Genomic DNA, 25,107 nt, shown 5'->3' with positions numbered 1-25,107 from the left:
TACCGACGCTGCACGCCGGATTTTCTGTGACGCTGGGCCCTTAACGCTATCGCGTTAATATTTGGCATATAGGTCGGCATTTCAATCAACACACGTGTACCGGGACCCGCTAGATTTTCAAGCTAATTAAGTATTGCCACGAGCTAATGGTTTGCACGTCTACTTTCCCGACGCACGTGTTCGCTGAATGGCCGTGGGCGCTATTGCAAGTCATCGAGGCGCGCGCTATCGCCCACGACGGCGGTTAAGTTTAGTAGTCTCGTGTGGGGAAATAGATGCAGACTACCGCGTCAGGACGAAAGTCCACCAGGCCGTTGTCTCAATCTAGAGTATACGAGCACGCGCCTGGCACACCAACAGAATATATGCTTGCGCACCTCTAATACGGTGCAGCACCGCGAAGCCTAACGCTGGCGTCAGCCCGTAAGTGAGGTGCCAAATTCAGAAAGCACGGGCGCCTAAAGGCAGTTCGAACGTTGGTCAATTGCGATAAGCAGTGATAGATGTGGCGGCAGGCAGTGATATTGCCACGGCGTCGGCATATATCACGAACTCTGCGTTCGAGAAATTTCCCACAAGCTTGGCCCCTGGTTGGCCACTGATGCGACAGTGCACAGTCAAGGCGAAGCAGTATACGACGACGACGAATGGCGTGCGTAAAAACGGGACGGCGAAGGACGCAGTTGTGGAGTGAGCGCGTGGTTGTACCCGCGGTTGCAACAGTCCACTTCCGCTTGGACCGTCCTCGGCGGCCTCTGCCACTAGGCCCTGTAAAATGCCGGCGCGCGCCGGCTACCATGTGAATCAGCAGCGACGGCGGCTGCCCTTATCTCTGCATGCTGGTGGCTGACGTGCACGTGCGCGCTCTTGTGATCGATAAAGCCACGCGCGCGCGCGAGCACTCAAAAACCCGCGCCGTCCGGACCATCACCGTCGACGCAGCGAGACAGCAGAGACAGCCGCGACGCATCGCGCCTCCTCTGACGCACGGTCACGTGGCCAAGTCCTCCTCGCTACGACACTATAAAAGCGGCCGCCTCGCCATTTCTACGGTCCCTGCCAACTGTTCCTCCGCCCGTCCTGAGTCTTTCCGCGAGCACGGTATTTCATCGTTGTTGCCACCCAAAATCCAACCATTCCGTCCCTAACCATCTCCGGCGGCTGGGACGCTTCTCCCAAGGTAGGGAACCACGCAATTTGAGGCCTGCACAGCGATGGCTTTCTATAAATTATTTCTTCGGCTCGAACATTTGTGTCGAGAGTCTGGCGCCGGTGCTGGGCGGGGAGCGGAAAAAAAGAAAGAAAAATGTCTGTCGGGCCTAGCTGCTGCTATGATAAGACTCCACAGTGCACTATCGACCGCGGACGACATTGTGGCGTGTTCTGCCTGCTGCAGGGGGGCCTGACCGCACGGGTCCGCCTGCCCAAGATCCGCGTGAGCGGGAGCGGACCGCCTTGGGACGAGAGCTGAGACCATGAAGACGTGCGAGGTTGTGGACCCCATGGTGGGGGACGTCGGCATGGTTCGTTCCATCACATCAAACCCGGTAGGCCAACCACCGCTGTTCACACAGTGCCCGCGATGCTTGCCCGGGCAGAGCCTGTGCGCGGACAATGGCTATGCGGCGAAAACTGCGTATCGTTCGTACGGGGAAATGCGAGAGCGTAGGTCGCGCGTCTTGACTTCCGAACGCAGCTGCTGCTGTAGCGACAACGCTTCAGCGCCGATCACGGATTGCGATAGAGAGATAAAAAAAAAAAAAAACAATCGCCAGAGGCAAAAGGTCATGCGTACTCTGATCCCGAAATTGCAGTCCGCGCGTAGAGACAATCGGAACACCCAGATAGCGCGGACAAGCAGTCGCGCACATGTAATGATTGGTTAGGCAACGGTAGTAGTTGGCAGTTCGCCACGTTCGCTACAGCTGCGAGCACTTGAAACGGCAGGCGACCCATTTTGTGTGAAACAGGCGCTTGTTACGTATGAAAACGAGTGTGTTGCAGCCTCGGTGCGAAAACTGTTTTGTGCACAAGCTAACGCTGGTGTGGTACTTAATTTCAGGACAATGATCAACCCTTCTTCGTCGTTGATGTGGGTGACATTCTGTACAAGGTGAAAGTCTGGAAACTGAAGATCCCGCGCGTCGAGCCCTTCTACGGTGAGGGAGCTTTCTCCACTGCTGCAGTTAGTGCAAATGCGTGAATAAACCAAATGTGCACGAGTAGAAAAACCAAGTTTACACTTTACTGAGCTACAGTCCTAACTAAATCTCATCTTCGAGCTATTTTAACCAATATTGAATGCTTAATTCATGCTCTTTCTTACAAAAATGGTTAATTGACAATGCATTTTGACACAAACTGAACATCTATGTTGCACAGGGTATCGTGTAAAGATACAATTCAAAGAAGGGGCACCCTAAAGACAATGTGTGGTCTCTTTTTGCAGCTTGTAGAGATACAAAAACATGCTGAATTCATAGTGAACACAGTTAACAGTTTCGGTATGTGACATAGTGGAGACCGGCATAAGCTATCTATTCCCTGCATGTTGGCAACCCGTGTTTCTTTCTCCGTGGTTTATCCATAGAATTTCTTGCAATATTACCTAGAGGGAAAACTGGCACTGTGCTGCTGTTGCATAGGAATGGCGGGATGTGGTGGCTTTGAATTGGCATCATTCTCGGAGAACAAGGACACCTTGAAGGCATGCCTGACTGGCACCATTCCCTTTTCACAATGGATCATTTTCCACTGTGTAATAATTTTTTTTATATATATATTGCACAAAAACATCGTTATACAATCATGAAGCGTGGATGTATAATTATTTAAAGCTTAAAAAAATGGTGGGCCACCGAAGTTGGAGGAGAGGCGACAAGTTCTTTGCTCTCTGTGCGACAGCTTCTCATCTGTTATTGTTTCTGCTCACTTGCTTATCACTGTAGGTGAGAAAATATTAATTAAAAGATTTACAAATGAATTAAAACATCTTGCAGTTTACACTAAGAAAGCTTCAGCTGTGCAGCCATCACCATGTTTTAAGCCAAGTGAGGTTCGAGCCAAAGCCTTGCATACTTATATTCTCGGGTGCACAGCACCTGTTAGAAAACTCGCATAGACGGCGGCACCAGACTTTCCTTTAGGTAATACTGTAACAAAATCCATGTTTCTCATGTTGCTGATTGATAGTGGACACAGAAATTGATTTGTGCCTGAATTAACCTTTTTCCGATCTACGTAATGACCACAAGCACCGTGCTACATTATTATTGAACTGTTTCGCAGCTGTAAAGTGCAATGGAGATCCAGCGGTGCTGGAACTTCTGGCTGGCCTGGGCTTGGGCTTTGATTGTGCCAGCAAGGCTGAGATTGACACCATTCGGGCAGTGGGAGTGGCAAGCAGCCGCATCATCTATGCCAACCCGTGCAAGACTCGCTCATTCATCAAGCATGCTGCTGCCGTTGGTGTTGACCTAATGACCTTTGACAATGAACTGGAGCTGTACAAAGTACGCGAGCTGTACCCGACGGCACGCCTGGTTCTGCGCCTGCGCGTCGACGACTCTGGTTCAGTCTGCCAGCTGGGCCTCAAGTTTGGCTGTGAAGTGGACGACGCGCCGCATCTCCTGTCTGTGGCCCGCTCCCTCGGCCTTTCTGTCGTGGGCGTCAGGTGGGCATGTTTTCTGAGGGCTGTCAAATGGGGCAGGTGTGATCGGAGCTTTTTTCACTGTGCTGTGGGTGCCACCTAAATTCGGTGGTCATGCTGACAAGCTGTTTCAGACATCCTAAATGCTGCGTTTCTTCCAGTGAATGGCAACATTTGACGTCTATTTTTCCAGACGTATTCACTTGCATTTTAAAAGTAAAATTTTGCTTTGCTCGAAGGCTTCTATATATATCTACAATATATGAAACTAGGCTTCTTACATGGTTTAAAATTTTGTAGCATTTGCAGGCCCCACACAGCCAGTGTTCGTTGCACACACTGGGACTTCTCTATGGCAAATCGATTAGGACTGGGCAAAATGTTTGGTACGAGCTTAGTTTGAGTGCAGTCAAACCAATGCATCAGTTCAGTCTTCAAGATTGATTTAGCAACGAAAATGTTTTTAACACAGCAACAAATGTTAAGAATGTAGAAACATAAATATAAATATGTAGTACTGGCATGGGCTTTTGCATGGAAGCAAATACAGGAAGCTCCAGTGCCTTGATTGTGTAAATTGCACTAAGGAAGCTCCAGCAGAACAAAATTTACACTAATCGCAATTTCTAGACCACAAGATGAAAGGTTGGTGCATATATATGGCCTATTTAAAAGGTAACTTTACTGTAACACCAAAGAGTGCTTACATCACCCCAAAAATTTTTCTTTGAATATGCTTTGGCGAGATCTCAATCACCATCTTGCCCGATTTTTTTCCAGGAGAATCGACAATGGTCACTTTAGGTGCCTGGAACGTTTCACATCGAATGACTATTAGGGAAGGCCACCATTGGTGAAGCTTGCCTTGTCGCTTCATTCAGTCACTTGAGAGCAGCTGTTTGTCTGCCACTTGCTTCAGGGGCTCGCATTCACCTCCTGACATGTGCGTGTTTCTTACTTTATGCGTCACTTTGCAGCTTCCATGTGGGCAGCAACAGCCGTGAGCCGCAGTCATTTGCACGTGCTATTGAAAGTGCTCGTCGGGTGTTCGACCAAGGCCTGACTCTGGGCTTTCCTATGACTCTGCTTGACATTGGGGGTGGCTATCCAGGTGACCAAGGCTTCCAGACGCTCTTCGACCAGGTGGGCCACTGCACCCTTTGTTGCAGAAGAAAGAGCTATGTCAGTAGCATGCCCTTTCTCTATGGCCGAGTCACGAGCATAGAGCAAGTGGGCACTTGCTCATCTCGCATGCCAATATTTTTGCGGGCTGTGTTATACATACTCACTCATACACTCGTCGGCACTTCCCCATGTTTTTACTCGTACCCAACACTCACTGGCACCCACTCGTACTTGTGTGAACTTGCTTCTGCTGTCCCGACACTAACCTGCACTCTCTTCTCAATACTCAAGGCCACCCTTAGTCGCGAAACTCCCATCCACATCTGTGAAAAAAGTGGAGCAAGTATGCCAGCCTAGTGCTATGAGGTAGAATACCTCGCAGTGCAACTATATTTGTGAGATTGATTCTAGCTGCAGTTTTAGGCACTAGTGAATGTAAGTAACATTTTGTGTAGTTCACATTTAACATAGGCTGCTTCAACACCTGTATTAAATACATGGCTGCATGCACGTCAGTTCCTACAGTGCAGAAAGAGTCAGTGAAGAGTAATGGCAGTCTTTGCAGTGTTATGCCCTGGTATGCACAGAACCAGCCATGTGGCTTGTATGAAACATGGGAAGCTGAAGATGTTAGAATGACGGAGTAAACACTGCTGCCCTTTTGCTCCAGTATGCTTAAGCAGCGGGTTTTAATTTTGCCAGACTAATGTGCATACTCGGCAGGTGATTAAGACTTCAGTGCAGGAAAATGCATTACAATCTAGCATTATGTGTTTGTATTGGACATGTTATGCACCAAATGTTACTCCATGGAATTTTTTAGTATTTATGGTCTGTTTTTATTTTTCACCCCTAACATCAGATGAGTAGGACACTTTGAAACTAACAATGCACTAGAGGAATAAAAGAAAGCTGCCAAAGATTATCACATTGCCACAGTCCTGGCATAATCTGTCTGCAGCAGAGGGAACCTGTATCTCACCATTTTTCTTGTTGCCTTGCAGGTGCTTTATCATAGCATTATCTAAGGAAAATAGTTGCGAGGTTGTGGCTTTCTGCAGTTTAACAAGGTTCCATGAAGCTTCTACAAGACTGTCTGGCTCCTTGGCACTTTCATTTGCAAGTGTGTGCACATTAGTGTAGTAATCATCAAAGTAAATAAATCCAGCAAGTGCTTTGTATGCTATAGCAATTTAATAATTTAGGAATGACTGTCACCAATGCTTCTTGCCGAATGTATTGGCAGCCCTCGATACTTTTTTTTCCCCTTCATAGTCTGGTGTTGACATTCTTTAAAAACTATACTGTATTTTTATGCATATAACCCGCAACCCCAATTGCAACAATCCAAAAAGAAAGATTTGTGCATAAAACCCACGAAAATTGTTTCATACTATGCTAAAATCCTTGCAAAAAGTCTTAATATCTCGTACCTTTGGCCAGCGACTCTCCCTCCCCCCCCCCACCCTCTTTGGCGATGCTGATAAAGCTGGATTCAACCAATGGACGTGATCACGGACAAATCGGTCGTGTGACATGCGACGTGAATTGGATCACTTAGCAGTCAGCATTTGCATAACAAAGGATGACAGTGCAGACAGAGCAGTACTCGCATGGGCAATGGCAATGAAGCAAACGCAACCGAGCTGTATCGCTTTGCGTGGACAGAGGAAGCATCGTGGGCATGGGTGACTATGTATAATTACGTGATAAGCAATCCACAAGTTCTAATCACGTTTTGCTCCATCGTGTAAAAGATCATCAGCTTCTGCTGCGCTAGGACGGCTGTTGCGCGCAGCTTATCATGATCCTAGTTCTAGTTTGCCGCATGCACTGTTCGCTAACTACTCAACACAAAATGGCAATCCGTAAACTACTCAACACAAAATGGCAATCCGTAAAGAGGTGAGTGCACGACTGTGGAGGAGGGTTTCAACACACAAGGATGGTGAAAGGGTGTGGTTTCCTAGGAGATATAGCAAAACTAACGGCGGAGAATCTTGCCTCAAGAGGAAGCTTCAGCTTGGGCCCAACTCCGACGCAGCGTATTCAAATCCATGTAAAACTCAAAAACGTTCCGAGATAACCCCTGTACCGATTTTAATGAAATTTGTTGCATTTGAAAGAGCTAAATTCTAGTGACTGTTGGAAGTGGAATTTTGATTTAGGGCCTGAATTTTGTAATAGATCTTCAAAAATTCATATGTTTGAAAAAACTAGAAGCACAGAGTTTACAAATTAATAGCTCTGCATCAATAACAGATATTGCGGTTTTGTGAACGCCACCCATTAGATCATTGAAAGCAGACAAATTCAATATGCGAGTTTATTACGTTGTGTACAAGGCTTCTGCAAAAAGCTGTTATCTTCATATAGGTAAATTTTTTTTTAGTATCGCGTAACATATCACTTTTGTTTGCTTTAGATGTACTATTATATGAAATTCACATAACTGTGATACCATTTTTCATTGCTGAGTTACGGAATTGTAAACTTCATAGTTTTGTTTTCTGAAAATGTCCGCATTTTGTCAACTTTTAGCAAAAAATTGACATTCTAAATAAAAAATTCAGAAGCAAGTCACTGTTTAAAAATTTTCTTTTAAATGCAACAAACCTCAAGTTTGGTGCAGTGGTTGCAGAGAAAAACAAATTCTCCTTTTACATGTATTTAGATAGGAGCACCTGAGCTAAAGCTTCGTCTCGAGGTGACACCTTAAGGGCCCCTCACACGATCTGGCTATGTTGAACTGACAAGCACACAGCATACAATGCGCGCTAACAATCGTGTTTGCAAAGTATTACATCGCTACGTGCCGCAGCAAGGTCTGAAATTTCAATCCGAAGGCCATTTCCCCTTTCCCTTGCGGCGAGTGCGCTCCAAGCCAGACGGTGACGTATACGTGTCCCTGCGCCTAGGTATTTGTGTTCGCAGTGCGATGTCAATCATCAAGACACGAGACTGAGAATTATTCAAGGCAACATCTGTTACTTGTGTGATCTGTTGCTTGAACTGATGAATTGAAGTTTAGACAAATAATAAAATGCACAAACAGAAGCTCAGATGGTAGAGTGGCTGCCCCGGAAAGGCTGTGATCCCAGGTTTGAGTCCCAGACCAGGATGAAGTTTTCTTAAACTGCGAGGCTTTTCTTACGACCCGTATGGATTTCCTTTGTAGTAATTGCTACAAGTGGGTGGATATCTGATTTTTCCTTTTATTAATTACTTCTCTCCACCTTGCGGGTTTCTGCAGAACTATTATGTCAAACCCTTGCCTTTGCTTCGAGTTGACAAATTCGACTTCACCCTGCCATCTGCTAGCCGCCTGGTTAGCTCAGATGGTAGAGTGGCTGCCCCAGAAAGGCGGTGCTCCCGAGTTGGAGTCCCAGACCAGGACTCTTCAACTGCGAAGCTTTTCTTTTGAGGAACCTGTATGGGTTTCCTTTGTAGCAATTACTAGGAGCGGGTGGTTGTCCGATTTTCCCTGTATTAATTGCTTCTCTCCACCTTGTGGGTTTCCACAGAACTATTATGTCAAACTGAATGTCTGTGTTCTTTTTGTTTTACTTCGCACCAAAGCAAGACAAATGGTACTTTCGCTTCGTCTGCTTGTTCCCACGGTCGTGCAGTCACATGCGTTGGTACGGAAACTATGCCATTTCCTACCATGTTCTAGCGCGTGATCATGCTCTGCGATCTGCTTGTGTCTGCCTCAGTATTCGTGTAGCACTGAATTATACCGCTAGTCATGTGTCCTTGTGCACAGCCTGCAAAATCGTGTGCTGCGTGAAACGAGACAATCAACAGCTCTCGTGCGACGCCATCAGGGAAGGTGCGCAGCGCGGGAATAAAAGGCAGGGCCCGTGACGTACGTGTCATGCGATCCTCGAGATCCCAGTATGGGAGAATGCAGGGAAGGAATTTCGCTTGCGGAGACTAGATGGAGCTAGTGGAGAGTGTTTCGCTTGGCAGTGCAGCTCACCTGCTGAAATCATAGGTTCATGGCACTGAAATAATCGTATCTCGGTTATTAATGTGCCGATTTGAAAAATTTTTGCTGCAGAACGCTCCCTAGAGGACTCGTAACCTCCAGCGTATAACCAAAATTCGCTATGGGGCCTGGTGAGGGGCCCTTTAACAGTGCAGGCCGTGCTACCGTGAAGCCACGCCTCAATTAGAAATTTGCATATAACCCACACCCCAACTTTACTGTTAGTTATTGCATTCTTAAGTTGGTTATAAGTGCAAGAATATGGTAACAGTGTCCCAGAGTACAGCATTGCCTATCTAGTTGTCATTAAAAATTGAAAAGCAACTTTATATTCACTTTACATGTACAGTTGAGTATCAAGTGCATGGCGTTTCAACAAGGAACATAATTGTAGCCATCGACAAAATTGTTCCTTACATGCCAATTCGATATTCCCCATCATGTTGTAGACTACAGTATTTTGAAAGGCTACTGGTGTACGGCAATTCAGCTGCTTTATGCAGTAGTGCTTTGTTTTGATACTCTGGCTCTCACGAAATTCACTGCCATGCAAGCACTTTTCATTGTGCTTTTTTCTGTCCCTTCATCATTTCAGATTGCGCACACCATCAACACCAGTTTGGCGGAGCACTTCCCTGAGGAGAGTGGGGTGCGAGTGATTGCAGAGCCTGGCCGCTTTTTTGTGTCGTCGGCATTCACACTCTATACAACTGTGATTGCCAAGCGCGAGGCTGGTGGTCGACCCATGTACTACCTCAATGACGGCGTCTACGGCTCCTTCAACTGCACAGTCTTTGACCATGCTGAGCCGGTGCCCTTCGCACTGAACAGCAGCGATGGCCCCCTGCGCCTCTGCTCCCTTTGGGGACCAACGTGCGACTCCATGGATATGGTGTTGGAGGATGCACTGCTACCAGAACTTCAGCCGGGCGACTGGGTCGTCTTTGAGAACATGGGTGCCTACACGCTGTGCGCTGCATCAAACTTCAATGGCTTCCAAGCACCAGAGGTCAAATACATGCTGACATACTCCGCCATGTGAGTAAAATACATAACTCTGTAGCATATGCGGCCAGTTATGGTGAATGATTTCTGATCCATGCGTGTGAAGCCAAATTTTTTCCAATTTTTGCTAGAAATGATGCAATGTGTGAGATGCTTGTAATATGAAGAAAAAAAGATAATGCAATGAGAATTTGGAAGAGGAGTGTTTGTCTCTTTTCACACTACTTCTGTGCTACATATTAGCAGTGAAATGTTGCAAATATTCCCACGTTCTTTGTGCTCTAGAATAAATACCTGATGTGACTTGCCGTTGACTTGGCAACATTAGTAGCTTGCAAATATGAAGTGTCGTGCATCAGCAACACGAGACTATTATATCTCCTTGGTTTAGACTGGCCACGGAATGGTCAGTGTAAACCATTTCAGCCTGCAGAATGACTGCAACAGCCTGCTGTTGTCCTCTCCCTTTTAGGTTATCTGCCTACGGTACAGCTTTGAACAGTAATGCATCAAGTTCGGGCCTAAAAGTCGTGTAAGCTGAAGTCACAGGCAAAATAGTGACTACAGAAGTGCTAACATCTGTGCACACCCAATGATGTCGACTACAAGAAATGATTGAAACGATAGTCTTATGTATCTGCTAGCAAAATACTGGGCAGCTGTGCAAGATTTAATAAATAAGCCCTAGGAACCCAGAATTATTGAGTTTTGATAAGTCTGAAATGGTGGGAGAATAAGTGTTGTACTAAGACAATTTATTCATTACACAATAATGTATATAAAGAGAAAGATCTCTTGTCAGTCTTGCAAACCTCAGTTGCAATGTTATGTAGTCCAAATACATTTCTGTTCAGTTCCAAAGAGTGGAAAGCACTGTGCGTAAGCAGCATCGTGGCCTGTGATGTTCCCTGATTGCTTTTGCTGCACATTCTCTCTGTGTTGCATTATTGTGGTTCAGCATCGGTGCCAGTGACTTCCAAAATTGCTGTGGCCTGTGGTCAGTCATTCTCTTTGCTTGCTGCTTCTGCAGGACACAGCTGCAGGGCATGTCCTTCTGGAATAACCTGGCTCGGCACCTGGGCACTGCTGTACAGCAGCCACAGCCGGACTCGTGCGGAACAACTCCAGGGCAGGGCGCGGGGGCGGCGTTTGACGTGACGCCGCCCCCGCTCGCGGAGGTGCATGGCTGAAGCCCAATAAAAAATAAAGGTGGCACATTTTAAAAGTTCATTCTCGCAAGGCACTGCTGGCACTGGCAGCGGGCCCTTTCTTCAGCGTGCACTGGTTGGACAGGGCAAAGCGCTCCGCTGCTGTCATGTCATCGGGCAGATCCTGCACCAAGTCTGGTGCGTGGCTGCGCTCTATGCTGTCAATAGACACGTGCACCCGTGCCAATGCATTGTCGAGGTCGCGTGCCAGCTCCTGGTTTGACGACTCCTGGCTGATGTCATAGGCATCCAGGCTAGCCACTGCATCCATGGCTGGTGTGGGTGGAGCATCCTCGTCCCTGCATTACATGAGGCAGGCTTGCTTTCTTCCATGAACCACCTGCTTGGAGGTCACCAACTTTCAACAAGATTTTGGGAAGTTACCGCAAGTAATACACCAACACGAAGCAGTTGTGTTGGTGTATCACTTGCAATAACTTCCCAACTGGCCTACACCCACACTCTGTTTCAACAAGAGAGCATGAAAAACAAAAATCCAGCTCTATTTGCAGATTCCAATGGAATATGCTTCTTGAGTCATGCAAATGCTTCAAGTTTGTTTATGGTTGGGCAGCCTCTGGTAACAGATGAAGTTTTAAAATAGTAAAGAGAAATCTGGTACTAGTTTGCTTCTATAATGCTTCACACAGCATGGCAATTATGTAAACTTCATCCTTTTAGCTTCACAATAATAAACTTCTGGTTTTCGATTTTACGATAACAGAATTGTCACCTCAACATGCTGTCCTGCAATGATCAGCATAAGTTCACTCATTTCTACCATTCACTGTAATACACAGAACTTTACTGCTCAAAGGCATGCCATGTGGCGGAGCCACAGTGTAAGCCATGCCAAATTGTACGCTAATTCATATCCTACCATCGTTCCCTTAGTGATGGAGTGGCCTCAGTGCCAGATTTTTTTCTGATAATATTCAATGGACTTTCTTTCAACAACAAAATGTTGAGGACAGCAAACAATACTTTCTATGGCTTGACATTAACAGGAAACTATGCCAGCTAATGCCCCTTTGAAGTCTAGCAATAACCCCTGACACAGGGTTTTCACACAATTTCTTGCAGTGATGGGAACTGCAAGCGGCACATTTACCTAGTTGGCTCCTTCAACTCCATTGCCAGAGCACTTCCAGGGATAGCAGCCCCTCTCTGTCACAAAATAAAAGCCAACTGCCGGTTATTGTCAATGGCCAAATTCGCCTTGTTGCCATGAGAGCGTCAACTGCATCAGACTTTTTTGCAGAACAGCTCTGCGTTGCAAATGGCGAGGCGGCAAGGGATTTCTACACATTTGCGCACTCTTCACAGCCCAGCGAAAAAAAAGTGCCATCTGCATACTGATGTTGGTGCATGACAACAGTGGTGGACATGATAGCAGGCGAGGCCTTGGGACAAATGAAAAGCATTTACTCCTGCACTTCGCATTTTAACAGGTGATTGTTGAAGTAAGTTTCAAATGATGAATGTGTGAATAAAGTTCCAAAGTGCACATTATTTCTTGGTAAGGCATCACACAGAAACAGTGGCAAAAACATAGGACATCAGGGGATGTATTCTTGGACACTCACTTTCGGCGACACTATCACGTTCACATGACATGGTGCTCGACCAGCCAATCGGCATGTGTCTGATGGCCGAGGAGATAGTATCGCCGAAAGTGATCATCCCCAGTGCGAGTCTGCAATTATATCGCTACAGCTGTCATCAATTAAGAAACGGACAACCCTGTCCATTCCTAGTAGACTTTTCTTTAAATGGGTGTTTGAGCAAACTTGCAAGAACAGTTGCTTTTTTTGTTGGCCAGAATTTCTCATCTTGCCTTCAGTTTGCAAATAAACATGTCTGGAATGAAAGTGAACTCCTTCCCTCTTTTGGATAACTATAGTTCCTACTCTTGCAAAGTTCAACGTAATTGTCAACCAGAGTAACTTGATAAGAATATTCCACGGATGCCCTAAAGCAACCAGCTTATCCGCTGTTTCACACTGCTCTGAGCACAAAGAATAGTCTCGCAGCTATATGAGAATGCAGAAAAGGTTAAGGCAGGCTGGCCCAGAACCTCCGTCACAACCAACAATTACAAAATCTACTAACCACAGAGGCCCCCAGCAGTCCAACGTATATTGAGGACACTGTGTCAGCCGGCCTGCCTGTACAAAAAGAACAACACTTTCGGAGCAGCTTGGCTCGAGCAGTTACTTTACAGGGCTCTTCTCAGAAATATTCTGAAGTGGAACATCAACTGGAATATGATGGTGATATTCCCTTGCACTGTAGCAGTAACTATTTTGTGTCTATCACAAACTGTGTTTACAAGGACGTTATTCAATACATCAGAAATCTGAAGCACCATGACAATGTAGGACACTCCGCCAATTTCCACCTTTCACTGACCACAACCAGTTCCTGCTAGTAGAGGTACACACCATGGCTGGTCTATTTCTGTATTTTGAACTACAGCTGTGACGAGAAATTGACAGCTGTCAAGTGTGGCAGATATGAGATGGCTAACTGCAGCACATTTTCAGTCAGCTTTAAGGTCTCCTAAACCATCTTTGTAATTTTCAATACATTTTAAACAAATATGCACATGATGTGCAAAAAGCCGTAAAATCACCTCCGGCATTGCGGAGAAGCTACAAATAAAAAAATATATATATACAGATATATCCTGAACTCCTCTGAGCTTTTCAGATCCCTTACTTGCACGTCATGACACCAGTAGGGTGTGATGTAATAGTCGTTGAATGGTCCATCCACAAGGGATGCAAGCGCCGGCTGTGCATTCAGAGATGAGAGGAGGGAGTTTCCCATTGTGCATCACTGATCCTTCTGTCGGGGCTTGCACACCTCCTAGAAATCCTTAAAAACCCTTTAATTTGGATAAAAAGATTCAAGGGCCCTTAAAACTCCTTGAGAATAAATGTGCTCCTTGAATTCCCTGAAAACTGGGGTTGGGGGCAACTTCCAAACATTTAAAGTAACAAATTCTGCACCATCGACATTGTCTATCGGGAAACATTCTTAGATATTTTCTTTCCCCAGTGTCGCCAAGCTATGCAATGTGGCGTCTCCCCAACCACCAATGACAGGTGTGTTTAAATTGCCATTGCCATCGTGGAGCTAGACAAAGCCAGATCAAGTGACCAAGCTGTACCAATATTTTTTTTTTTTGCTAGTTGGTTCACACCACAGTCATCATAGCTCTATTTTCGAGCGCTAGGCTCTAGAAATTCCTGGCGAAAAGTAAGGGTGTGCCATTTGGCTTTAACGTGATGAGTATCTTTTGCTGAAGCCGGGAACTACTAGCTGTCAGGCTATAAGCCGACTGAAATCATTACAATGAGAAACCAACGTTTGAAAAGCCACTTGAAGAGCTCGAAACGTGAGTCGTACTCGGCAACTCCAAGAAACTTCAGCTAAGATGAATGAGATTTCACTATTTTCCATTGTATGCGCACGAATAAAGTTTGTTTCCCCCTCCTTGAAATTGGGCATTTGTCATCCTTGATGTTCTGTTATGTACAAACCCTACTTTGTGAAGCTTTCGTTCAGTCAACGTCGCATGGGGGGCAACCAGAGATAAACAATGAAGGAGCTGTCTTCTGGTTACCTACCCTGGGTCATTGACGCTAGCTGTAGCTTTTGCTGCACTGTGTGAAGTCAGTGAAGCAGAGTTTAAAGAATTACGCAGTGGAGAGGAGGGAGTGCCCATGGGGAGTGTAGCAAAGCAAGCCAGAAATTGCGGCAGGTGCTTAGTCATTCATACGACACCTGCAACTCTGTTACAAGACCATCATTTTCAAAAATTATTCTGGCTGTATGTTCATTGTGGACTGGTACACAACTATCACTATATATCAAATCCTTGAGCTCAGAGAGGTTAGGGGCCCTTTAATTTCCTTTGATCATCATGACACTTGCCTAGGTGCCCTTCTTTATACTGTGGCTATTAGTACTCGCTGAAGAGCTGCAAGCAGGAGAACTTGCTTGGCACACATTGCATGCATAAAGCAGTCCCCACAGTTGTGGCTCTGTGCATGATGCGTGCCTCACACTGGTGGTTGGCATAATCAATGGACAAGTTATTGCCAAATGTATTCACGGGCCAAACTAGTGGGCAGTGAAACAGTTGCTGCCTAATGTGATGCGAGCACAGCTGCATGCCAGGCGCATTCTCCATGATGAGCACCATATATCTGCGCATACCATGGACCATTTCAGTTTTGGTCCACTATGGTAGTGGCCGACTACCTGCGGCATTGAGCTGCTGACTGCAATGCCATCGGTTCAAGCCTTGGCTCTGGTGATAGCATTTCTATGGCTGCAAAAGTGCTTCTATAAAGTTAATTCTCTCTCTAATGAGATTGCAGTGCACTCCCCTCCTTGCCTCAAAAATAATATGTTGGCGTGCTTCAAACATCATAATACATGTATGAATATATTGACGTTCACCCAATTTATAAAAGAAGGGATACCCCACTGAGAAAAAGGCTTTCCTCCAGCACAATGGGTATTAGCTATAAAGCTAATGACACATGTGATAATGAAAGGAGTGTAAACCACAAAACAAGATGATTTAATCAGGACAAACTGGTGGGCTAGTTGGTTATACATGTCTATTTGATCACAGCACACAATAAACTGACAGGGAATGACAGAGTAAAGACATCACAAAGACAATGAATAAAAATGATTTAGCGCTCACAGCCTGAAAAGAAGTTATAGTGGTTGGCTTCAACAAAGGAAAAAATTTTGCACTGTGGTTTGGACAAGTAGGGCTTGCCTCTAGTCATACAGTTACACCTCGATATATCAAAGTTGGCAAAATTAGCAATTTGCTTCGTTATACTGAAATTTCATTGTATTGAAATTTGACGTTTTATGCAAATAGTATAGTTGCTCTGGCATTTTTCTTACACAGAAGGCGTTCCAAGTTTCCCTAATTTTGGGGCAATTAGGAGAGAGAGTTTGAATGAAAAAAGTTAACTTTGTTGAACTTGAGAGTTGGCGAGGAGGAAACATGCACTTTCATGCCGTGTCCACAATATCGTCCCAATACCATACAAGTTTATTTAGACAACGAATACATAGCTGTCAAGGTAATTGACAAAAAGGCAGACTAGTGCCTGACAAAAGTGTCAAAGACCCTTGCCACTAGGTGACACACCACTTAGCAGGGCAAATAAAAATTAAAGAAAAATGATACCTTGAGAGATAAAAAACATAAAACATATAAATACAGCTGGTAACCATTTAAACAAGTGTTACAGTCATGTACTGATGCAAAAGCATGTTTTTAAACAAGCTCATAAAGCAGGCTATAGAAGCAGTACACGCAAGAAAAAAAAAAGAACATTGACAGCACGAAGCGAGGCTAGCCACATTTTCGCGACCACTCTGCTACTGCGGCTGATAGTGCCTCCCGCAGCGAGACAATGCTATCATGAAAAGCGGCCGGCAGTGGGGAGCAAAGACTTCCTCTGCCTCTTGCTTCAATGCGTCCCTGAAACTCTAGATTATGCAACCTACCGTACTAACTGCATGGGAAGACAGGCAAAATGATGCCACGCCATCTTGGCATGCCCACCCATGGTATATGCTGCAGATTACCTCTAAAACAAGGTGCACAGGCTGCGTGTGCGCTAGAAAAGAAGGTACGCACCAACCTGCCTTTGCCCCGCACACACTTGATCGCATTACCACAAGCTTGCTCTGCTCCCCGCCTTTCCTCTTGCTCGCACAGGAAGACTGTGCTAATCGCGCCACTATCCTTCTCAGCTCACTGTCGCACGCTTTCACTCGCACCCGCAGCAAGCAGGGCGTAATAGGGTCTTATTGCACTTTGACTTTATACGGAACATGATGCTGCTCTGGTCACTCTTAGTCGCGCAGCGCAGTCTGAGAGGTGCATTTGCAAGGAGCCACTTCTAATTGAACTATTTGAATACATATCTGCATTTGCGAATGTTTCCATTTATTGTCTCTGTATTCCGTCCCAGTGGCAGTAGAATTTCGTTATATTGAAATTGCTTATAAACACTTCGTTATACTGATATTCTAAATACATGGTGTTCCATGGACAATAATAAATAGTTAAATACTTTGCTATATTGAGATTTTCATTATACTGAAGTTCATTATGTTGAGGTGTAACTGTACTAGCATGAACTGACCTGACGTCGTGCAGACGTTATAAACAGTAACAAGCAGAAAAGATCCGGAAGGAGCCTTTCCCACTATGACATACTGCACCAGCATCTGTCCATCCATGCTTTAAAACAAAAACAAAAAAAGCAAGTCTTCTATGGCTCACACAAGCACTCATGCACTCATGAGAAACTCCAGAGAGGATTATCCTGATGTCGCTTTTGTAGAAACGCCTTACCACCCCATGCAAACAGAATGGACATGTGCAATTACCAAGAAGGTCATATCATAAGAAGCCAACAAACACTGACACCAAGGACAACACAGGGGAAATTACTTGTGCTTAATGAATGAAATAAAGAAATGATAAATTAATGGAAATAAAAGTGGATGAAGAAACAACTTGCCGCAGGTGGGGAACGATCCCACAACCTTCGCATTTCGCATGCGATCCTCCACCAATTGAGCTACCACAACGCCGTTTCCCCATCCACTTTTTTTTTTTAAATTTATGTTTCCTAGTAGAACCCTGGGAGTGTTAGCCAGAGCCACCACTCACAGAGCTTGGCAGCGGATGTAGAACATCCTTTCTGCCGCAGGCGTCACGAGAACGTGACCTTTTTGTGTGAAGGCAACCGGTCAATATACCCACACATGCTACCTGAAGGCATCGATGTTGCCAGATTTGAGACTCTCTTTATGTAATAAACGAGAAGAAAAGGGGTTAACCGAGGGGCCCGATTTTTGTTAGTCATATTGTAAGAAGCCAACAAACACCGACACTGAGGACAACACAAGGGAACTTACTTGTGCTTAATAAGTGAAATAAAGACATGATAAATTAATGGAAATGAAAGTGGATGAAAAAACAACTTGCCCTAGGTGGGGAACAATCCCACAACCTTCGCATTTCGCGTGCGATGCTCTACCAATTGAGCTACCGCGGCACCGTTTCCCCATCCACTTTTTTTAATTTATGTTTCCTAGCAGAACCTTGGGATTGTTAGCCAGCGCCACCACTTACAGACCTTGGCGGCGGATGTAGAACATCCTTTCTGCCACAGGTGTCACGAGAAGGTTGTGGCATCGTTCCCCACCTGCGGCAAGTTGTTTTTTCATCCACTTTTATTTCCATTAATTTAAACCATTTCTTTATTTCATTTATTAAGCACAAGTAATTTCCCCTGTGTTGTCCTTGGTGTCACTGTTTGTTGGCTTCTTATGATAAGACTGATAAAAATCGGGCTCCTCGGTTAACCCCTTTTCTTCTCATTTATTACATAACGAGGGTCTTGAATCCGGCAACATTGATGCCTTCAGATAGCATGTGCGGGTTTATTGACCGGTTGCCTTCACACAAAAAGATCACATTCTTGTGTCCAAGGCACTCACCTCCTACAGGCCCATCTCTCTGACCTCAGCGGCCTGGGAAGTGTTTGAGTCTGTAGCATTAGTGCACCTCGAGTGGATTTCATGAGCTCTCAACTTCTTCCCAACAGCAGACTGGGTTCTGCCATCACTGGTGCACTGCCGCCTCAATCGCAGGCATCGCATCATCCCTGGAGGATGCCAGAGCTTCTGCTGAAGAGGCACTCCTTGTGCTTCTTGACGCAGAAAGCACTTCTGATGATGACCATGTTGTTACAGAATGTTTCAGGCATTTTGTCACGGCCTTCCTCACAAGGTGCTGCCTTGTGAGGAAGAGTAGGAAAGGCTATGAGCTCCCCATGGGCACTCTGTTTCGAAGTGCCGCAAGGATCTGTTCTGAGCCCCTTCCTTTTCAACTTAGCGCTGGCGTCTCTCCATTTTGCTGTTCCAGCTGACCTCCAGCATCGCGTCTACATTTCCATAGGTGCCGATGATGTAGCTCTGCAAACACGGGGTTCCACTAGGAGCCTTCCAGCCCTTCGGTCCTGGTTGCAGCGAGCCCTGCATGAAGTTGTTTCCTACTTTCTGATAGTGGACCTCTCCGTATCACCCCTTCTCGTCCACCCCAGTGTGGCCATATGCCGTCGAGCAGTGCCGACAGTGCTGGATGGCAACTGCACACCATGGAAGCACCCTGCTGTGCGGGAAAGCTTCGCATCCTTATTTCGAGTGGCTTGAAGCTGTGACTGCAGAGGCAGCGACAGCGCTCCCGTCCGGATTCAGGCCAATGAGGAGGCCGACGCCCTGGCAAAGGCAGCACACCACACCACTGTACCAGTCATCTCCACTGTAACGGCCTTCGACTATGCATGGCAAACGTTGCAGCGGTACCTTACAGCGTTCCATCCGGATCGGCGCGTTGCCAGTGGCCGAACCCCCATGCCTCTCTCCTGAACATGGCCTCGCAAGGCAAGCCGTCTCTCCTGCTGCGCCTCCGAATTGGCTGCTCCAAGACGGCATTCCAAAGGTACAGCAAAGGCCTAGCTCCATCCTCGGCCTGCTCAGCAAGCAGCAAGGTCGAAACAATCAGGCATCTTCCTTTTTTCTGCCCCGCTTTCTGCAAACAGAGGTCTTCTCTCTATGCGTCATTTCGATGCCTGGGGCTCCCTGCGGTCTCAGCATCGCAACTGCCGTTCACTGGCTGGCACTACAGCTCCGCCTTCAGGCACCTTCTCATATTCCTGGAGGACACGGGGCTGTCACATAACTTGTGAATCCGCTGCCTTGCTACGCTAACAGCAAATGGCTCTGCGAATGGCTCAACCTTCTCTTTCTTCTTTCTTTTTTATATCTCCCCTCTTCTTTCCCAAGGCACTGAGTCGTGCTCCCTAAATGGTTGTAGATAATAGCACTTCTTCCTCTTTACAATCACTTTCTCTCTCTAAGCTTAAATATAGGAAAAGGCTGAACCTGGCAGTACTTTAGGCCTGTCTTTCTGCACAGGGATTCAAATGCAAGAAAACTTGAAATCTGTGGCTGTTGGCACTGCACTCGAGGCATGAAATCTTTTTCAGCTCCATTTGAAACCAGGGAAACGCAGGCAGGGGTTTTAAGCTGACAACCTACCAACCTAAACCAATCCAGTGTTTCTCTTTCTTTAGTGCTCCTTTAAGAAGAGCTTCCAGTCCTACATCATTGCAAGCTGCCAAACTTACCTGATGCTGAGCAAGATGTATTTGTCTGGCACAAGGCCGTCCTTGCCGTCAAAGTGGCCCCGCCACCAGTCTGCCGATACCTGGCTGTAGAGCATCAACCTGTCACCCCCGCCGAAATGACAACTCTCGCTCTGACCGCGCCACAAAGTCGTACTGTGCTGTTGCTTCCAGAACATCTGACCCTGCATGATACGAAGGACGCATGTTCGCTCATACCTGTGGTCATTTTCCCCAGACCAGAGCATAGTGTTACTCACTTCCAAACAGGGAGATGTCAGGCTCACTCGACAGGGCATCTGAAATGTAGCAAATATCAAGGCATCAAGTTGGTTGCTCCCAACAATGTTCACAACATGTACATGTATGTGTGTATGTATATGAAGCTCTACTGTGTGGGAACGCTAGACTCTCATGTGTCCCCCGATGTTTTCTCCGCGTGGCTAAGCGCCGGCGCGAGTGCTGCGCTGCTAACGCCACCTAACGGCGGGGTTACTTGAGCGCAAAAGGCAATAGGTCATTCCTCTTTGGCTTGGGGTTGGGGAGCAGCTCGGACATTTCGCATGCTCTCCCGCCGTCCACTGGACAGTCTTGCGAAAGGCTCAGGAGCAAGACACTGGAATGGATAAACACGATATTCATCGTTCGCGTGTATAGTCACGCGAACGGTGTCGCGTTGGTGTTCATCATGGGAGCAAACATATTTGCTCGCTATCTGGTCGCAGGGAGTCAGACTTCCTCGATTTGTTGCGAACCCATTGGCATGTTCTATGCGTTGTCATACGGCTAGCTGGCATAAGTGTATGAAAGGTGCAAAACATGCCCTTTTCATTGTTTTCACTAATGTGCTGTCATTCATTTGTCCCAAGAGCACGTTTGAGACCCAACAACTGACCTGTGCCTCGGAGTACGTGGTTGTCTACTAAACACATGCACTTAAGATTCAGGTTATGAATGGACCTCCGGGTGGCCAAAATTATTCCACAGTCAACCGCTATGGCATCTTTCATAACCCAGAGTGTAGTTTTGGGATGTGAAATCACATCAAGTCATTTCTGCCTAGGCGCCTTATTAGTGCTTAAGTGTGAAGGGCAAGCAAGTGTGGTCCAAACCATAGTTTCACAGTTTACTTCAAAGAAAAAAAAACGCACATACAGGAAGTGGAGCTTCATCTTTCTTGGGAGAGCAAAGTCATCCTGAAGAGACATCTGGCAACCAGTACTACTGCACCTATCATATTGTATTACAAAGGTTTAGTCTATGTTATCATATGGGGCATTTCAGAAAATGTCACTGGATCTCCTTTAAAATAGGGAACATGTAATAAATTATTTCCTCGGGATTGGTTTTACCACGAAGGCGTATATTTTATTGTGACTTGAAGCAACAAATAGATGAGTAACTATAGAAGTTAGACTAGTTGAGTGTCTTACCAAGAGTGGGACAAATGGCCCTAATGCAAGTCTGTCATCCGAGGAGTTCAAAATTAGTTCCAGACATACAGAAAAGTTGACACTGATAATTTCTGCAATGATGAAATCAGGCCAATTTTATCCAAAACACAAAAACTGAACTGCCGAGGAGCAGAACTATCATGCCCTTATCAGATTCCCAGAAGTGATTTGACTATTCACACCTCACTGTTGGCTGAGCATGAACAGAGCGAGATCATGGCTTCATAAGAACACTCAATGATGGATTTCAAGTCTTGCATTAGAACAAACTGTCTGATGATTTCAGTAAAAATTGAATTAGTCCAGTTTTCTTAATTGTCTAATTACTATCTCATCATATTAAAAGTTCAAATGTATGTCATTGTGGTAAATGTAATCTCGAGTAAAGCATCTAATAAAAAAAATTTTTTCCATTCTTCAGGCCCTCTGTGTGGTGATTATGCGGACTTCGAACATGTCCTGAGGGGCTGCGCCTCTGCCGGTCCCCCTTTCACTCAAGAGGAAATGATGAAGTTAATTAAGGCCCAGGATCAGACCTCTCAAATCCTGGCAGTCCAGAGGGCTCGCAAGAGGGCCGTCAGGTTTCACCTGATGGTCCCCGAGTGGGCCTAGCCAGGTGATGTGGAGCTTGCTTACGTCTATAGTGGACCGAATAAAGTTGTTTCTCTCTCTCTCTCTCTCTCCATTCTTCAGTATATGCGCTTGAAATTTCCTAAACACCCTGTGTAAGAATTAGTTATTAAAACATAGCTCTCCATGCTACAGTGTGCCAGTGAATAAAGTCGGCTGTCAACGTGTTCTGGTTTCAACAAAAGTGCAAGCTGGGGGAAACCCAACCTGTGGTGTAACCAAAGCTGCGCCAGCCACTTTTTGTCACTTGCTGCACTGTGGACTCTCCTGTTGTCTCCATCCAGCACCTGGCTGGCATGGAACCTCCTCCTTTAACCTTTGTCTTGAGTGTCAGAATGAAGCTGCACTTTGTGGAGAGCAGTGGCACATATTTTGCTCAACGGAGTCTACTAGGTGCCCTTGTGCAGGCACTGCTTGGGACAAGCAAGAGTGTGTGTATAGTCGCAGACTATTTTCTGGACATTGCAGGCACCGAAATATAGTCCGGAGAATTGAACAGCCCGAAAAAATATATATATTAGGCTTATAGCGGCTTAAAAGAATCTCTAATAACGCCCTGCCTCACTACGCTTGGAGGCGATCAGATTTGCTTGGATTTTCGCAAGAGTGACGTCTCCGTGTACAGTCTGACAAGAGCATCACTGCATTGGCGATTTGCAATCTCCATTGCCGGAGGTCACCATGGAGATCGAAGAAAGGAGCCACGTTTCTTCACAACACTTGGCTTTCGTGAAAACACACGAGGTGGTGCCGATCACACAAATGTGAAGGCTCACAAATACACACAAAGATGCAACATCATGTCTGAGACACTTGCTCTGTGAGAAATAGCAACCACGGGAAAATAGCAACCGAAACTTTAAAATAAATAAATGAATAAAAATTGATCCCACATTAAGCGATTAGGACAATCGTGCTGACTGAAAAAAGGAACAAGAGAAAGTGCTGTCCCCTAGAGTTCTTTCAGCCAAGAGAAAGTAGGCATGGCCTCCGAGACCGTAGAAAATGTCGCGTGCATGCCCCATCTTGTAGGCTATAGAGCAGGCCACTCGGACTGGGCACTGGCCAAGTCGGCGGAAAGTCCAACATAGTGGCCCCCAAGATCGGGCGATTAAGTTCGGAAAATCGAACTCTGAAGCCTAAATTCATCCAAAATGTTGGTCGCGCAAATGCATTAGCTCTATGAGAACCCTGAGGGTGCACTTCTAAAGTCCAGAATATTCATCAAGTCCGAATTTCTGGAGTTGGAAAAATCCATCAGCGACTGAATTCTCTTCAACGTGTCGCATGCGCCTGGTTGATTGTAGCATATTCCCGACTACAGTTGCCTAGGTCCACTTGTAGAGTTTTCACATGTTCAGAGGCTGTCCTCGTCCAATTATTTTGTTTTGAGTTATAATGAAAAAAGCTTTGTTTGTGCACCCACGACAGTGAACTAGACCGAGCCATGATGTACACAAGCCAGCCTAACCATATCCCTGCATTGCTATTCAAGTCCCAGCTCATGTTCAGAAATCTACACAGACAATGGGACCACACTTCCCTCTAAGCAGCTCTGCAGAAGCTGTCTGGCAGGCGGATATGGTGCAGCCAGGTGCCTGCCAGTGCATGCAGGACTTACCTTCATCAGAGCTCTGGGAGGCTCCTGCAGGCTCAGCCACTGGTTCCACAGGCAGATCATCCCTGCAGTGAACTTCCACTCAAGCCAAGCCAAAGTGCAACACTGTCTCACATGCACTTCTGAAGGTAAAAGAAAAAATGAAAGTTTCAGGTTACCACGTTCTCTCAAATGCAGTCCTCTCCCGTTAGTTTCCGTGACTGTCACACTGTGATTAAATTGAACCATGTTTGAAATTATCGAAAGGTGGCTCTCATGAGTTAAAAACTTTTGTTCAATTCAGACTTGGATGACCCTAGGACGCACAGTTGTCTTTTCAGGTAGGCAAACAGCTGTCTTTGCTGAATTTGGTGCCTATCTCGTCTGCTTTCTGTTTATGCCTCAAAGCCTCTTGGCCCCAACAACCCGAATGACCTCACCACATAAGGCCTTAAAGTGACGCCCTTGCGCACTTTTCACACCACACCACAATATGCAAGGCAGTCATGAATAAGCAACAAGTTGAAAAAAGTTGATGGAATATTGCCAGCTGTCAAGCAATACTGGCACACAATAGAATCGGCCCCACTCCTAACCTTCTGCTTGCAGTAAATGCTGGTTACAGGTGCGCCTCCAGCATCGGTCGGCCAGCAGCTGACACCCTAACTGCTGGTCAGTGTTGCCTAACACAATATCTGTGCAACTGAACTAGGAAAATTTCGCTTCTGCATCTGGAGCTTGCACATTTTATGGTTTCTCTGTTTTCTGGATATCATACACCCAGTATAATCTCTTGCTCTGGTACTGCATGCAGCCATGCTGGTTACAACCTATCAGCCCCTAGTAAACCCTGACTTTACTATAACAAACACTACTGGTGTTCGAGCTCAAAAAAATCAAACCATAACATGACATAAAAGAAACAAAAATATGACAATGTGTCATGAAAACAAGATGGAAGTTGAGTATCAACTGTACGATACATTAGAATTTCTGTCTTCACACAACAAACACCTTTCGCAATTTTTTCTTTTGAAAACTTTCTTTAAAAAATATTTTCTGAGAAGATAACAGAAAATGCTTACAGGGAAAGATAACACAGCAAGTTAAGGTGTACTGACCAGTCATTAAAACGCACCATGGTGTGTGCCAAAGCAACACCCATTAACAGGGCAGTGAAGGGACCAAAGTACCATGCAA

General features: G+C 45.8%; 2 protein-coding genes across 2 annotated transcripts in view; one reads left to right on the top strand and one right to left on the bottom strand.

Annotated features, from left to right (window-relative positions):
• The first annotated feature begins 1,041 nt into the window (after positions 1 to 1,041).
• Positions 1,042 to 10,995, top strand: LOC126526954 (ornithine decarboxylase-like). Its single transcript, XM_050174667.3, has 7 exons — positions 1,042 to 1,180; positions 1,397 to 1,547; positions 2,063 to 2,159; positions 3,289 to 3,673; positions 4,627 to 4,792; positions 9,361 to 9,803; positions 10,801 to 10,995. Exons 2-7 carry the CDS (start codon positions 1,476 to 1,478, stop codon positions 10,958 to 10,960), a joined length of 1,323 nt encoding a protein of 440 aa, XP_050030624.1. The 5' UTR covers positions 1,042 to 1,180; positions 1,397 to 1,475; the 3' UTR covers positions 10,961 to 10,995.
• Positions 10,860 to 25,107, bottom strand: part of LOC126526946 (SLIT-ROBO Rho GTPase-activating protein 1-like) — a 61,332-nt gene continuing 47,084 nt past the window's right edge. Inside the window, 5 exon segments of the mRNA XM_055068479.2 lie at positions 10,860 to 11,277; positions 20,230 to 20,336; positions 20,338 to 20,411; positions 20,487 to 20,525; positions 23,932 to 23,993. Coding sequence (XP_054924454.1) covers positions 10,998 to 11,277; positions 20,230 to 20,336; positions 20,338 to 20,411; positions 20,487 to 20,525; positions 23,932 to 23,993 — 562 coding nt within the window. The 3' untranslated portion in view covers positions 10,860 to 10,997.

Source organism: Dermacentor andersoni, chromosome 9, assembly GCF_023375885.2.
Source record: "Dermacentor andersoni chromosome 9, qqDerAnde1_hic_scaffold, whole genome shotgun sequence".
Lineage (NCBI taxonomy): Eukaryota > Metazoa > Arthropoda > Arachnida > Ixodida > Ixodidae > Dermacentor > Dermacentor andersoni.
Note: the sequence above shows the minus strand (reverse complement) of the source record. Positions and strands in the feature narration are given on the sequence as shown.